The following is a 12,266-nucleotide window of genomic DNA, read 5'->3' on the forward strand; positions in this document are numbered from 1 at the left end:
CCAATTGTAAAACAGTATTTTAATAAAATTGAATATTTTTTCAACAGAGAAGAATGTCCACATTATTTATGTATCTGCTTGAACCTTAAAGCAGTTGTTCTCTGTAAATCTAATCCCTTTTGGAAGTTAAAACTCTTACCCATCATGAAAATGTTAGGCTCAGCTTATCTAAAGAATTCCCATTCTGGAGATTCTCAAACCAGGTTGGTCCTCTGCCCAGACCACATTCTTAGTAAAAGAGTTCAGTTTTTCTTCTTCTGGTTCTTTTTAATGGGTGATTCCATCAGGTGAGTCATATTGAAATATATCAAAAATCCCACAAAGTGTACATATGAGCAGAGAGACACCATAACGGGAAACAAATCGGGCAGTTTTGCTGGGGGGCTCAGTGCTGCGCTCATAAAACTCAAGACGGCCATGGAGAGAACAGAAAGAACAAACTGTAAAATAAGATCAAGAATTTAATTTAGAAGTTAAAACATCACAAGAACATTTGTAACAGCCCTGCGGCCAACATTTATTTTAGTTTGGACAAGAAGGAAAACGGCACATGCTGCAGTACTTTCAACATTAACATGTCTATTTAGGAGCAAACCAAAGGATCACTAAAGTAAGTGACAAGAACTGTTCCAGCCGCTAATGAAACACTATACACACCACATAGCCTCTTTATGCCCCTTGTGTAAATATTCTTAGGCGAACCTGTTAATGACTCCCACTATATAAAGCTATCTCTCCTAGTCTCCAACATGACTTATTTGGGAGTAGAGCTCATGGAGGAAAAAAATGCACAGTGTCCATTAAAACACTAAAGAGGGATGTTTTACTTGATATTTTTTTTCTTTTGCCAAGTCACCTACACAAACACCACGGTGCTAAATTCAAATTAATAGATTTTTATATGGTGGCTCTGTATTTCTACAACTGCAGTAGTAGTATTGTGCAATTTAGTGTTCATGGGCCTCAATGCCGTTACGAAACTGCACATCCTGAAATCAGTGCTGGCTCCTTTTCTATACTGATATTAACTGATAAAAGTAAAATAAATGTACATCTGTCTCGTTAAGGGGCGACATGGTGAGTTAGTTTGCTGCCTCCTGGCTTTCAAGTCCTGGGTTTGAAAGCTTATACGTTCTCCATGTGGCCTTGTTGATTTTTTTTCGCCAGGTGCTCCATTTTCCTCTCAAAGTCCAAAGACATACCATCTGGGTTAATTGGCTTCTCCAAATTGTCTCCCCTTGTGTGTGCATCTCTGTGCTCATGTACCCAGCCTGCATGCCTGTCCATTACAGTTTACTGCCTTGTACCCACCGTCTGCTGGGTTCAGCAGTATTGGACTAAACAGTTACTGAATATGAATGGAATAGATGTGCTACCCATTAAATGAATATCCTCAGTAGTGTTCTAGAAACCAGGTGTACATAAAAATATAAATGCAATAACAGAAATGTTACTTACTCCAGACTTAACAAGTAATGAAGTGTTTAGCCATGGTACAGATTTTGTTATCCGCTGGAAGAGTGATCTCAGTTTCATGTCTTCTTCAGAAGCACGTTCCAGCACAGGTAACGGAGACATGCAGATTAAAAGGAACGCCAGGCTTGTGACAATATATGGTAAAAGCAAGCCATCCTTAAGGAGAAGAGGGAGCATACTGTAAAAACAGAAGAGAAATATAAGTTATGAATAGGATAAAAAAAAGTTTAAAAATACATGGACATGTAATTAAATATACAAAGGATGGCTTTGACAGCTGTTGACAGTACTTGATATCGGAAACACGCATGGCTATACACAATGCTAGATTTTTACACAAATGAAAAAGAAATGTATGAGACTGCATCCCATTCCACATTCAGTGCAACCCTTAGGTTACTAACGAATTAGGTGTACAGAGTAAAAATAAAAAAAACACTTAAACTCATAAATGTAATTTCATTTTACAGGTTTAAAAAATGATTGAGTAAAATTTCTCTGGCTGTGAGGAACATTCAATCCATAGTTTACAATTAGTTACCAGTAGTTAAAAAGGTCCTGTTTTACCCTAGGACACATAATCCTGTAACATCCTCATAATAATATGTGCTGTAAGAATTTACCAGCTGACAAAAGTTAGCATTGTTGAACTGAACTAACTTACTGTGATTGTGATTTCTTAAATCTCTAATTACAAATATTTTATTACAAAAGAAATATAAATACACTTGAATCAATATCAGTGTTAACAGAGACAAAAGTACCAATTTTTACATTAAAACTTCACATTTTATCACATAATTTAGTTAAAGGGGAGTCCAAAAACATACCTGAATGTAGTCACTTGTAAGAACCAGGTGGTCATGAATGGAAGTTCACTGATTAATAAGCAAACTGGCCTAAAAAAAATAAACAATCTTGTGCATTAAAAATTATATTAAGGCCAAACTGCAGTAGTACTGACGGTTAATATCTATTGATGGCGTGTAAAATACCAATAACAGACAAATTAAATTTAATAACGTGGAAATTGCTTCACACTGAATGGATAATTAAAAATATATAACCATTACAGCTCAAGGCCAAGCTATTTCAATCAAGATTAAATATGTATTTTACTGATAGGATTGCATACTTCATTGAGCCAGGTTCCATATTACACTGATCAAGTAATTATAGGTCCTGCTTTCCTGATCTTGTTACACCCATTCCAACAGCTTCATAATTGATCCTATTCAAACAACATACTTTGCTGCTGAAATGCATTCTTTCCAAATCCAGGACCACGCATTACTGATTGATTTTTAAACAGGTGCAAGACATAACTCAATAGTTAATAAAGCAACAATCTGGATAATCTAGATTAATAGATAAGTAAAATCTGTAACAAAATCCATGCTGTAAGAACTAAGCATACAGCTGCTCTCTCTTTTTATACACTGTGCTGTAAACAATTAATATCCCTAATTTAAGAAAAAAGTCAAGTATGACTTTTGGTCAGCCATTTCCATTTGGGTCCACTTCTAACTAGAGCTGTTATTTAAAGGTAAACTTAGTTTGCCTAAAAAGTAAAGATAAGGATGCTTATAGTGTAATGTGTAGTCTATATTCAGGAACTCAATGGCTTAAGTCCATCTGAGGAGCGTTTCAGACTCTGAATAAAGATTCAAGGACAGGCCCTAACTTGAACATGTACCCTTAAGATGGATATTGGAAGCTTGGTTCATGTAGGCTTTTTGGTTAATGCATTGTTCATCAAATCCATTAAACAAACTGTTGTTTCCCGTGGGTTTTTTTTCTCACAAAATCCACACTACATGACTCTTCACCACTTCTAGTCAGAGAGCATGTTAAATTTAATGACTGCAGTTGCTGAAATTTGCTGCCTTTTCTGTCCTAGAGGGTGTCAATTATACGACTTGGAATCGCAGGGGGTGACTAATTACACGATTCCCTCACGACTTTTCATCACGGTTCCAAATCTCATATTGCACTGCGAAAGTCCTGCGAATTCACCTCATTTTGGCAGCCAATTAACATGGAGCACACCGGAATAAGAGAAAAGGCATGGCACGAAAGTAAACAGACATCTGTGCTGGCTCCAAAGTTCGACGAGCCTCTCCTCCATTTGCAGTCCAAAACACTCGCTTTCCTTCTTTCCTTGCAGCTGCATTGTACTTCCGGTTGAGTGGCTGTTGACTGTCGCAGACACAAGAGCCAACCCCTACAACTTGTGACTTGCTACGAGAAAATCCAACCAGTTTGATTTTATCATAGCGAGTCGCAGAGAGTCATAGGGGCTGTTAAGAGCGCTATGAATTAGTCGCTGAGGGTGTCACACTACAAACAGAGGGTAACGAGCGCGTGCTGCGACTCTCTACATCTCGCTGTGATTTTCTTACGATTACGTAAATGAAGGCTACTACTGAAAATCTTAGGAAAAGTTGTGTAGTTCGACGCCAGCATTAGTTGACACACACAAAAGGGAACAAAAGTTTTTTGACTTACAGTGCAGGGAGAAGAATTGACTTTTCATGAACTTGAAAGGAAAATAGAAAAAATGCCAATGAGCAGTTCACCTAAAATTGAAAAAAGAATGAATTATTTTATTATTCAAGCACTGGGATATAAAGAGCAAAATTTATCTAGAAATGAAAGAAACTTTAAGTAGTATCACAATACTCACCAGTGCTAGTTTGAATCCCCGGAATGTAGGATCAATGAACAATTTTACACAAGAGGGCAAAAGAAAGAGAAGAGTGGCAGCAAAACTGAAAAAAGAACAGAGAAATTACAGTCGTTGACTGCAATTCACTACTGTAAATTACAGAGTTTTGAAGAACACCTTGAATGTACCAAAGCTCTTAACTACCCTGAAGTGCTGAACACTTGAACTCATGGATGCAGATATAGGAGACAAAAAGCACCTGTACATATCCAATAACATTCTGCACTAAACATGACTCGGCCCCTGACTGAGCCAGACAAAAAGTCAAACAGTATACATATATTTCCATAATCCATAAGATATCTATCCTTCCTTTAATCCCTAGACCAGCTACAGAACAATCTGCCTGCATATCTTACTAAAGTAGTTAGTTATCCTATTTAAAAAAACTAATGATTTGTACATTTTTAATGTGGCAGTAAACTGAGCCTTCTAAATCCTTAGTATTATCAGATTTAGCAGAATAGCTCTATTATGGATTGAAAGAACCTCTGAATTTAGATCCCCACACAAGGGCACTTAAAACAAGAAAGGAGAAAGGTATAATTCAGTTATAGTCTTCACACCTTGGCTGGATACAGAACTTTGAGATTAGACTACCTAAATTGAAAATATTTACCACTCAAGATAAAATCCCATAAATTATTAAAATGTTTTTGTTTCCCCTTAATGCAGCAGCACCTTGCTTAGTTTAAAATAACTGCACTCTGGTTAAAGTGTCCCTACCAGCTGTTGATCAGATACCAAGAGCTCTTTTCAGCTGTCATTATATCTTACCCTTACTCTCCCTGCACTATATTTTGTACAAGTAGTTTAGATGTTCTGTCAAGGATATTGAGCAGAAGATTAAGAAAGAAGTTTAAAAGAAGGAAAAGGAAAAGGTTACCTGAGATATAGCTGTGATTGAGGAGACACCAGGTTTTTTATCTTAATCAGAACACTTAGACTGCACCATGTGTTGGCCACCTTATCCTAACAAACATACAAAATTACATTAAAAGAAATCCTCATTTTTCATACACAATCCTCAAAATCCATACTTATATTGTTACTATTCTGATTACACGTTTGGCAAAAAGATGAAGAAAAAGTGACTCGTTAAATTACAAAACATCCACAAGTTAGAATTATTAAACATACACAGAACATAAAGCTATTTTAAAGTAGTTAGCGGTTTAAAATAAAAGTAGTATGCTGGTTTGTAATCACTTCCCAAATGAATGTGCAATGAAAATTCCAGAGACATTCTGTGGTTCTGTTTTATGGGAGGGGTCACACTGAAGAATTTATATTGCAATAAATTTTCCTGTCAATCGAACACAAGGGAGGTAAAAAAAGTATGTGCTTATTTGTAAACGTAAAGGACAGTGGGTTAAGCATATCCAGCTAATCAGATTAGCTCTATTTCCGCGCACCAGAAATACACTCTGGAAGCAAACCATCTAGAAGAACAATATTAAAAGGCGAGCCGACACTCAATACAACCTCAAAGTTCTTGCTGTTAAAATGATTCCAAAACACAAGCATTTTCCTCCCTTTTTTGGTTGTGGTGAATGAAGAAGTGCAATGCGATTTATAAAAGGCTTGAAGACTTTAGCAGTTGTGCTTGGATCAAATTTGATATCAAACTGACAGCCTTGGCTATCGTGGCCATGATACTGTACACTCTTCTCAAACACAGCTGTCCAAATCACAGCTGTGTGAACATTATTGCTCGCAGGCTAGCTAACCAACAGCTTCGCTACCAACCCACTCGAAATAACAGGGAGAATGCTCCTTGAATCTGCTGAAAGGAACACATGAAGACTGGGTTAGGCCACAGAGGCAAATGTGTAAGGCACCTCACCTATAAGCCAGCGAAGAATCTTACAGCCATCAGCATTTGTTGCCATTTTCGTAAAAGGGAACTGGAGACAGAGAATGTTCTACAGGCGCCTCAGTATAAACTTACTCAGGCCTGCTTACGTGTACAATTTCACAATTAGTTCAGTCTGACATCCAATCGAGCCACTTGCATTCCAGCTCTATTATAAAGTCACTCATGCCCTGTTATTTTGTATTTATATTCCATAAATAAAGACTTACGTCATCTACTTATTATTTTTTAATAGGTTCTCAATTTAAAAACAATTTTTTTGGAGGGGGGGGGGAGATGTTTGAAGAACACAACCTCTTTTTTAGTGGCTTCAAGTACAACTGATTTTTTTTTTACACTTTCACTTTCCAGTTCCAATTCAGATGCATCTTAATTCTTCATTTTGCCACGCATGGTTTACATTTTTTCAGATGTGAACATACACTGGATGCTTTGCTTCATAGCGCTGGCTCACATTCTGTATAGGGTTTTCAAGGACAGGTACCGCTGCCAAAGTTTTTAAATCATCTCTCACAGACCCACACAGTGCCGTCCTGGCAACAAAACACTGCTTATGTACGGATCTCAATGAAGTGATGAGATGCCCACCCAATAAATTATGTGGATTGATATCCAACAAAGACTTGTCTTGAAATCTATTTTTTTCCATAGCCTTTTAACTAGAAGACAAATTATTTCCACTTAAACGACAGCAAAAAAAACAAACTAAAACCAGCAGAAGGAAGCAAGAAGAAGGTGAATTTTGAAGTGAGAAAGATGACATGAACAAAGCCACAAGGAAAAAGACTCTGACACAGGTTGACGAGAGAAATGTGTCCCTTTCTCCTTTGTGACCTTGGTGCTTTGAGCTCACCTCGAACAGACCTCGGTCCACAGGAAAGAGCCGACGGAGAACCTGAAAGATCTGCTGGGAGTCTGACAGGAAAGGCAGCCAGCAAAGAGCAAAGGAGCCTATCACTGTGACTGCAATCTTCATCAGGTGGACCAATCTGCAGCACACAAACATTCGCTTACAGAAATAATGTTCACAACAGCATACGGGTACAGGATGTCAAAATACCTTAAATTTGACCAATTCATTGATTCAAAAGTAAACTTCTCCTTAGGAAAGCTGTACAGTTTTAGAGACCCAAATGTATTTTATAAATGAAGACAATGCACAAGAAATTGATCACAATAGCTGCATAATTGAAAGATGTGTTAGAAAGATGGATTCAGATCAAACCAGTTCAAACCAAATGAAGTAGATTAAATTATTCTGCAAATGCTGAGATCTTGAAAAATGCCACTTGGGCCATGTCATTTTATATTCTTCATTAAAACATTTTCTTGAAGCACAGCCTATCCCACTAGTCAATGCGTGTTCTCATGAAGTCGTTCAAACAGGAATAGCTGAAGAACTCCTGCATAGCTTGTGTGTCATCTGCACATTTCTGCTGCAAGCAATCTAATCCACTGATACATTTGCCACCAAATGCCCTTGGTACATTGTTACTAAATCAACAAATGTGAGGACATTAGTGACAGCATTAAATTTTACTGCTTCAAAAAATACTCTGAAAGAATATCTGCCCAGCATGCAATGTACATGTGCTCTTGAAAAGCAATTTCTTGTTTTTGTTATCTATACACATTTCCTTTTTCTCATTGTTTCTGATGTGATTGCAGAAAATGGAATCTTAAACTTTGACACTTCACTTTATACGGCTTACTACAGGAACATGAGTTAATGGATAGTACATACTGTATATTCTGTTACTTAATCAAAACATTTAGTCTCCAATTGACATGGTTTTACAGCAGATTAAATTAATGTACACCACTGCATATACAAAGCACGTTATAGCACATTTACCCTAATGCATAATTTGTTACCAGCAACCACAGGCTCCAATCTGTATTTATTTTTAACCATTCAATATAAATGCTAAATAAAAAGAATAAGTGTGTTAGTACTGTACATTATATTTTGAGTGGTGTTGGCAGACCAATAGCTAGTGCTCTACCCTATGAACCAGGATTAACACAGCAGTAGAATATGGTCCCCGCATGGTGAACATGAACACTGTGCTGTAGTATGTCTTATCCAAAGAAGGGCATATTTAACTGACATCCTGACAGCTTGGTCATTGAAGATTCCATGTGACTGTTCATAAGGAACTAACCCTGCTAACCCTGGCATCCTGGCTAAATTCCACTGTGGGCTTGCACAATCTGGCCTCCCAAAAGCTCTCCATTAATTCAATTAGAGAAGCAATTTCTCACTTCATCACCAGATTTGTTGTGTGGTGGCAGACGCCAGCACATAATGGCTGCCACCAAATGGGTGTTGTACTTCAGCAGTAGCTGACCTGTGTCCCTGTCCTAATGAAATGCATTTGATGCATTGAAATGCACATCATACAAGCATTTATTAGTACCACTGTATGTTTTTGAATTGTTAGAAGGTTCAACATTATGGTGTGCAGTAACAGGGTTGTGATGTAATTCTGGACAGTCACAGGATTGATCACACACATTAAAATACAACATCTTCGATTAAGATTAGTATAGCGCTCAAAGGTACTATTCATTGCCTTGATAAACTGAGTAATTGTGTATAATTTAGATACCGTAATGATAAAGGCTGGTTAAAACACAAACAAGCTTAGATTTCAAAATGCCTTATGGCAGATGAAGATGACATCTAAACTGTTTTTTTCTATCTCAAATCTTAACTGCCCTTTCAAAACATCAGATCGATCACAAACAAGAAGAAGCCATTCAGTTCTCTGAGCTGCTGGGGTGAACAAGAGTTCAAAAAACACAGAAGAGATTGTCACTGTCAAATAAGTTGAGTTTAACAAAGCTCCCATGATGCTTCCCAGCTAAGTGACTAGCATTGCTGAAGCTGGAGAGTGCCAAACCCTATTTCTGTAACTAATGTATGTAGAAGATATGTAGAGCCTGCTATATTCATCTGTTTGAATTGCAGTACACTACTGTGGGTGAAAACGGAAATACACACAGTGCTTTGACTTACCCTTTGCCTGTCAGACCCTGCTTAGTACACTTCCCTAGGAGATAGCAGAAAAATGGCAATGCGTGATATAGCTCCATTTGCTTGTAGTTCAGAGCCAAGCTGAACGCGAAGGAGCCAAACAAATCCCAGCCCTGCCCCAGGCCCAGCACTCCCCAGAGGGCCAAACCCAGACTCACACAGTTATATGTGTGCAGTTGTTAAGGAAATTATACTTCAAAAACAAAAGTACATTAACTCATACTTTCCCGGTGCGACTGACGAAAGATAATTGAGGCAAGTAATACTAAATGTGGTCATCCTTTTCATGAGCAAAAATGTATTTTTTCCTGCTTCCAAGGATACTGAAAATGTCCATAATCAATTAAAATCAGTCCTGGATACAGCAAGATGCACAGCATTGTAGAAACCTGAAAGGAGAATAATACGATGATGAAATTATCTCAAATTGGAATATGTGGGTAAGGCATTTCTTTGAAAGGAAAATCCCATACCTTCTTTTTTGCAGACCCTTCACTCAAACAGAAACAGTACAGAAGGACTACTGGAATGTATATTAAGATGTCGGCAACCAGAACTGAATGAAACAAAACAGTGTTAATTTACAGCCAACGTTTTTTTTCTATGTAGTTACAGCATTTACTGAGCATGAAAATTCCAGGCTCTTGCATAAATGCGCCATTCTTCAAATATTTGAAAGCTATATATCATACAAAGGAACAAGTAATAGGTTTATTCCATGCTGAAAAGAGAAGAAAGAAAACACAACATTGTGTTTTTTTTCTTATCTTTACAGCATAGAATAAACCTCTTACTTGTTCCTTTGCAGCCTACGCATGCTGACGCAGCTACCTACCTGAACTATATATCATACATATGCATACTCAGTTTGACCGTTTTGCATCACATGAGTAATTGCTCATTAAAAAAGGGGATTATGGGATTCCTTTTGTCAATTCCATAAATGGCTCATGCTAATAACCCTTACCTGTGGCTCGCATGTATAACTTGTGAGTGATGCTTTCGTAACCTCGTGATGTGTGCAAGGCAATCCAGTCTGGATTTATTAACCGAGCTCTGCAAAAAGAAACCATATAAAATCCATTTCAAAAGTGTTTCTGCTGCATCACAGGGAAATATCTGGAGGCTTGTGGCAGCTAGGAAGAAGGTTTAGGTAAAAATAAAAGAGCACTCCCCATTGGAGTAATTCGCTTGGCCCATTTCTCATGTTAAATCATTCGGCCACAATGACTAAAAAGAATACTCTGTGGGGAAACAAAAAGGCTCAGACATTTTTGCAGGCAGACACTTCAATAAAATGTTACTAAAAACAAAATATATGGTAAACTGTAAATCATGTTCTTAAATAAACATCAGTACCTGAAACGCATTACATCACAACTCCTGAAATGCACACTTACTTGTGCTGGAGTTATCGGTCTAAACCATGTTCATTTTTGTAGGAGAAAAGAGAGACTCACACGTGAGCACAGAGAAGACTGTGGTAAGCTGTTAGAGGTGGATAATCAAGACCCCAGTAGAGGAGGTTGTTGTCACTGGTATTGAAGTACCTCAATTGAGAACACACAGAGGAAACTGAAGAGTTATATATTCTTAGATCATGAATCACAAAAACAGTCTTTCGAATCCAAAAATAATATCAAAGCTGGTAACTGCAATTAACTACTGTACCCATAGTCTGGATGCAATTCTGACCTGAAAACATTGCAACACTGAAAGTGAAGAGTGTTACTGTTATTCTCCTAGGACTTTTTAAAAATAAATTTGAGATTTATATAATGCAAAACATTTGAGGGCCATCACCAAGTCTGAAATGTGGCAAAATCAGATTGATTATGTACAAGTTCCTCAAAGGGAATTCTTCAAAGGGAAAGTTTTAACAAGACTTCAAATTCCAAAACACAGATATATTGGTGAAAGACACCCAGAGGCAGAGTGTATTGCTGCTTTTATCCATCAACTTATTCATATTGCACAAACAATTACAAACCATTGCTGAACAGGAAGATTATAGGTCAATTCTTGCCAGTGTCTCTGAGCTTCATAGTCCCCAAACATTGGTGGCTTGCCTGCACCTACAAGAAGGCATGAAAAGTTCCTTCATGCACCTTCCTTCTTGCAACAGGCAAAACTAATTTACATTCCAGGTGATTTCTAGCAAGCAAACACCACTCCAACACAAGCGTACCCTTTCAGGCAACACCTTTTAACACATCTCTATGTCTTAACACTGTGCACTGCGGGAGACTGTTGATTTGCAAGAAGGGGACATGCAATGTTTTCTTTTTTTAAGGGACGTCCTACGCTGTAGAGACCCCAGGGCTCCCTAGACTCTTGTTTACCATATAAGTTTAGAAGAGTAATACAACCAGATTCTTCAATTAAGTTAAATTCTCAAAGCAATGGACAAAAGTGTCTCGTTAATATGCAATAATAAGCAATTTGGCATGACCACGTATGCAGCAAACACGTCAGAACACTAAGCACTTCCAAACTGTTAGTAAAAACACGTTTCCATTCATTCACATCCAAAGAAATGCATCTATTAAACACAGAACTAAAACGTGGATCCTTTTGATATGGAGCGTTTTGCATAGTTTTGCTTGCATCGTCACATAAAATAGCAGAATAAATGTGAACATACTTCAAGAAACAGCTTTAAAAATGAAAAGATATATACAAATCGGAGCGTTAACTGCCGAGATTATCGTTACAACCTGAATATGAGCTCAAAGAGACTGCCCATCTCGCCGTCAGAGCCAACAGAACACAAAGCGATATAAGGCTCCAGTTCTCCATTACGGGTTAAATTATTTCAAAACGTTACTTCGTCTCGATTGCAGATACAGCTCATTGTACCACTACACGTCTTTCTTTCATAAAGACTTCATACACTTCCTTATTCAAAACGTCAGCATTAGGGACACAAAACACATGCCTCCTACTCCGGCGCTTAGTTATGACGTCACAGGACTGAGAGTTTGTTTTACCTGGGAAGGTGAGCTGTAAAATGTTGGTTCCCGTTTTAAAAAAAGTACAATAAGTAATAAATTCCTAACTAAAAGACCGAGTACCTGGCGATGTTCAAAACTAATTAAAAAAAAAAGCTTCATGCATTTAAGTGGAAAAAGTAAAGGTTTATTCCA

The 12,266-nt window shown here is 37.6% G+C and overlaps 1 protein-coding gene across 1 annotated transcript; it reads right to left on the reverse strand.

Moving 5' to 3' along the window:
* Window positions 1-4: 4 nt before the first annotated feature.
* On the reverse strand, window positions 5-12,043 carry alg6 (ALG6 alpha-1,3-glucosyltransferase). The gene is made up of 14 exons (XM_006634916.3): window positions 11,838-12,043; window positions 11,111-11,195; window positions 10,581-10,670; window positions 10,088-10,176; window positions 9,594-9,676; window positions 9,445-9,509; window positions 9,103-9,288; window positions 6,934-7,069; window positions 5,091-5,176; window positions 4,163-4,247; window positions 3,985-4,055; window positions 2,307-2,375; window positions 1,459-1,654; window positions 5-440 (listed from the first exon to the last, which is right to left on the reverse strand). Exons 1-14 carry the CDS (start codon window positions 11,917-11,919, stop codon window positions 243-245), a joined length of 1,521 nt encoding a protein of 506 aa, XP_006634979.2. The 5' UTR covers window positions 11,920-12,043; the 3' UTR covers window positions 5-242.
* Between the last annotated feature and the right edge of the window lie 223 nt (window positions 12,044-12,266).

This window comes from Lepisosteus oculatus, chromosome 9 (genome assembly GCF_040954835.1).
Source record: "Lepisosteus oculatus isolate fLepOcu1 chromosome 9, fLepOcu1.hap2, whole genome shotgun sequence".
NCBI lineage: Eukaryota > Metazoa > Chordata > Actinopteri > Semionotiformes > Lepisosteidae > Lepisosteus > Lepisosteus oculatus.

Coding starts and splice junctions, on each gene's coding strand:
- alg6 (XM_006634916.3), bottom strand. CDS start 11,919: ATGGAGAACTGGAGCCTTATATCGCTTTGTGTTCTGTTGGCTCTGACG. Junction 4,248..5,090: donor CAATCACAGCTATATCTCAG/GTAACCTTTTCC, acceptor TTCTTTTTTCAG/TTTTGCTGCCACTCTTCTCT. Junction 1,655..2,306: donor TTACAAGTGACTACATTCAG/GTATGTTTTTGG, acceptor CTGTTTTTACAG/TATGCTCCCTCTTCTCCTTA.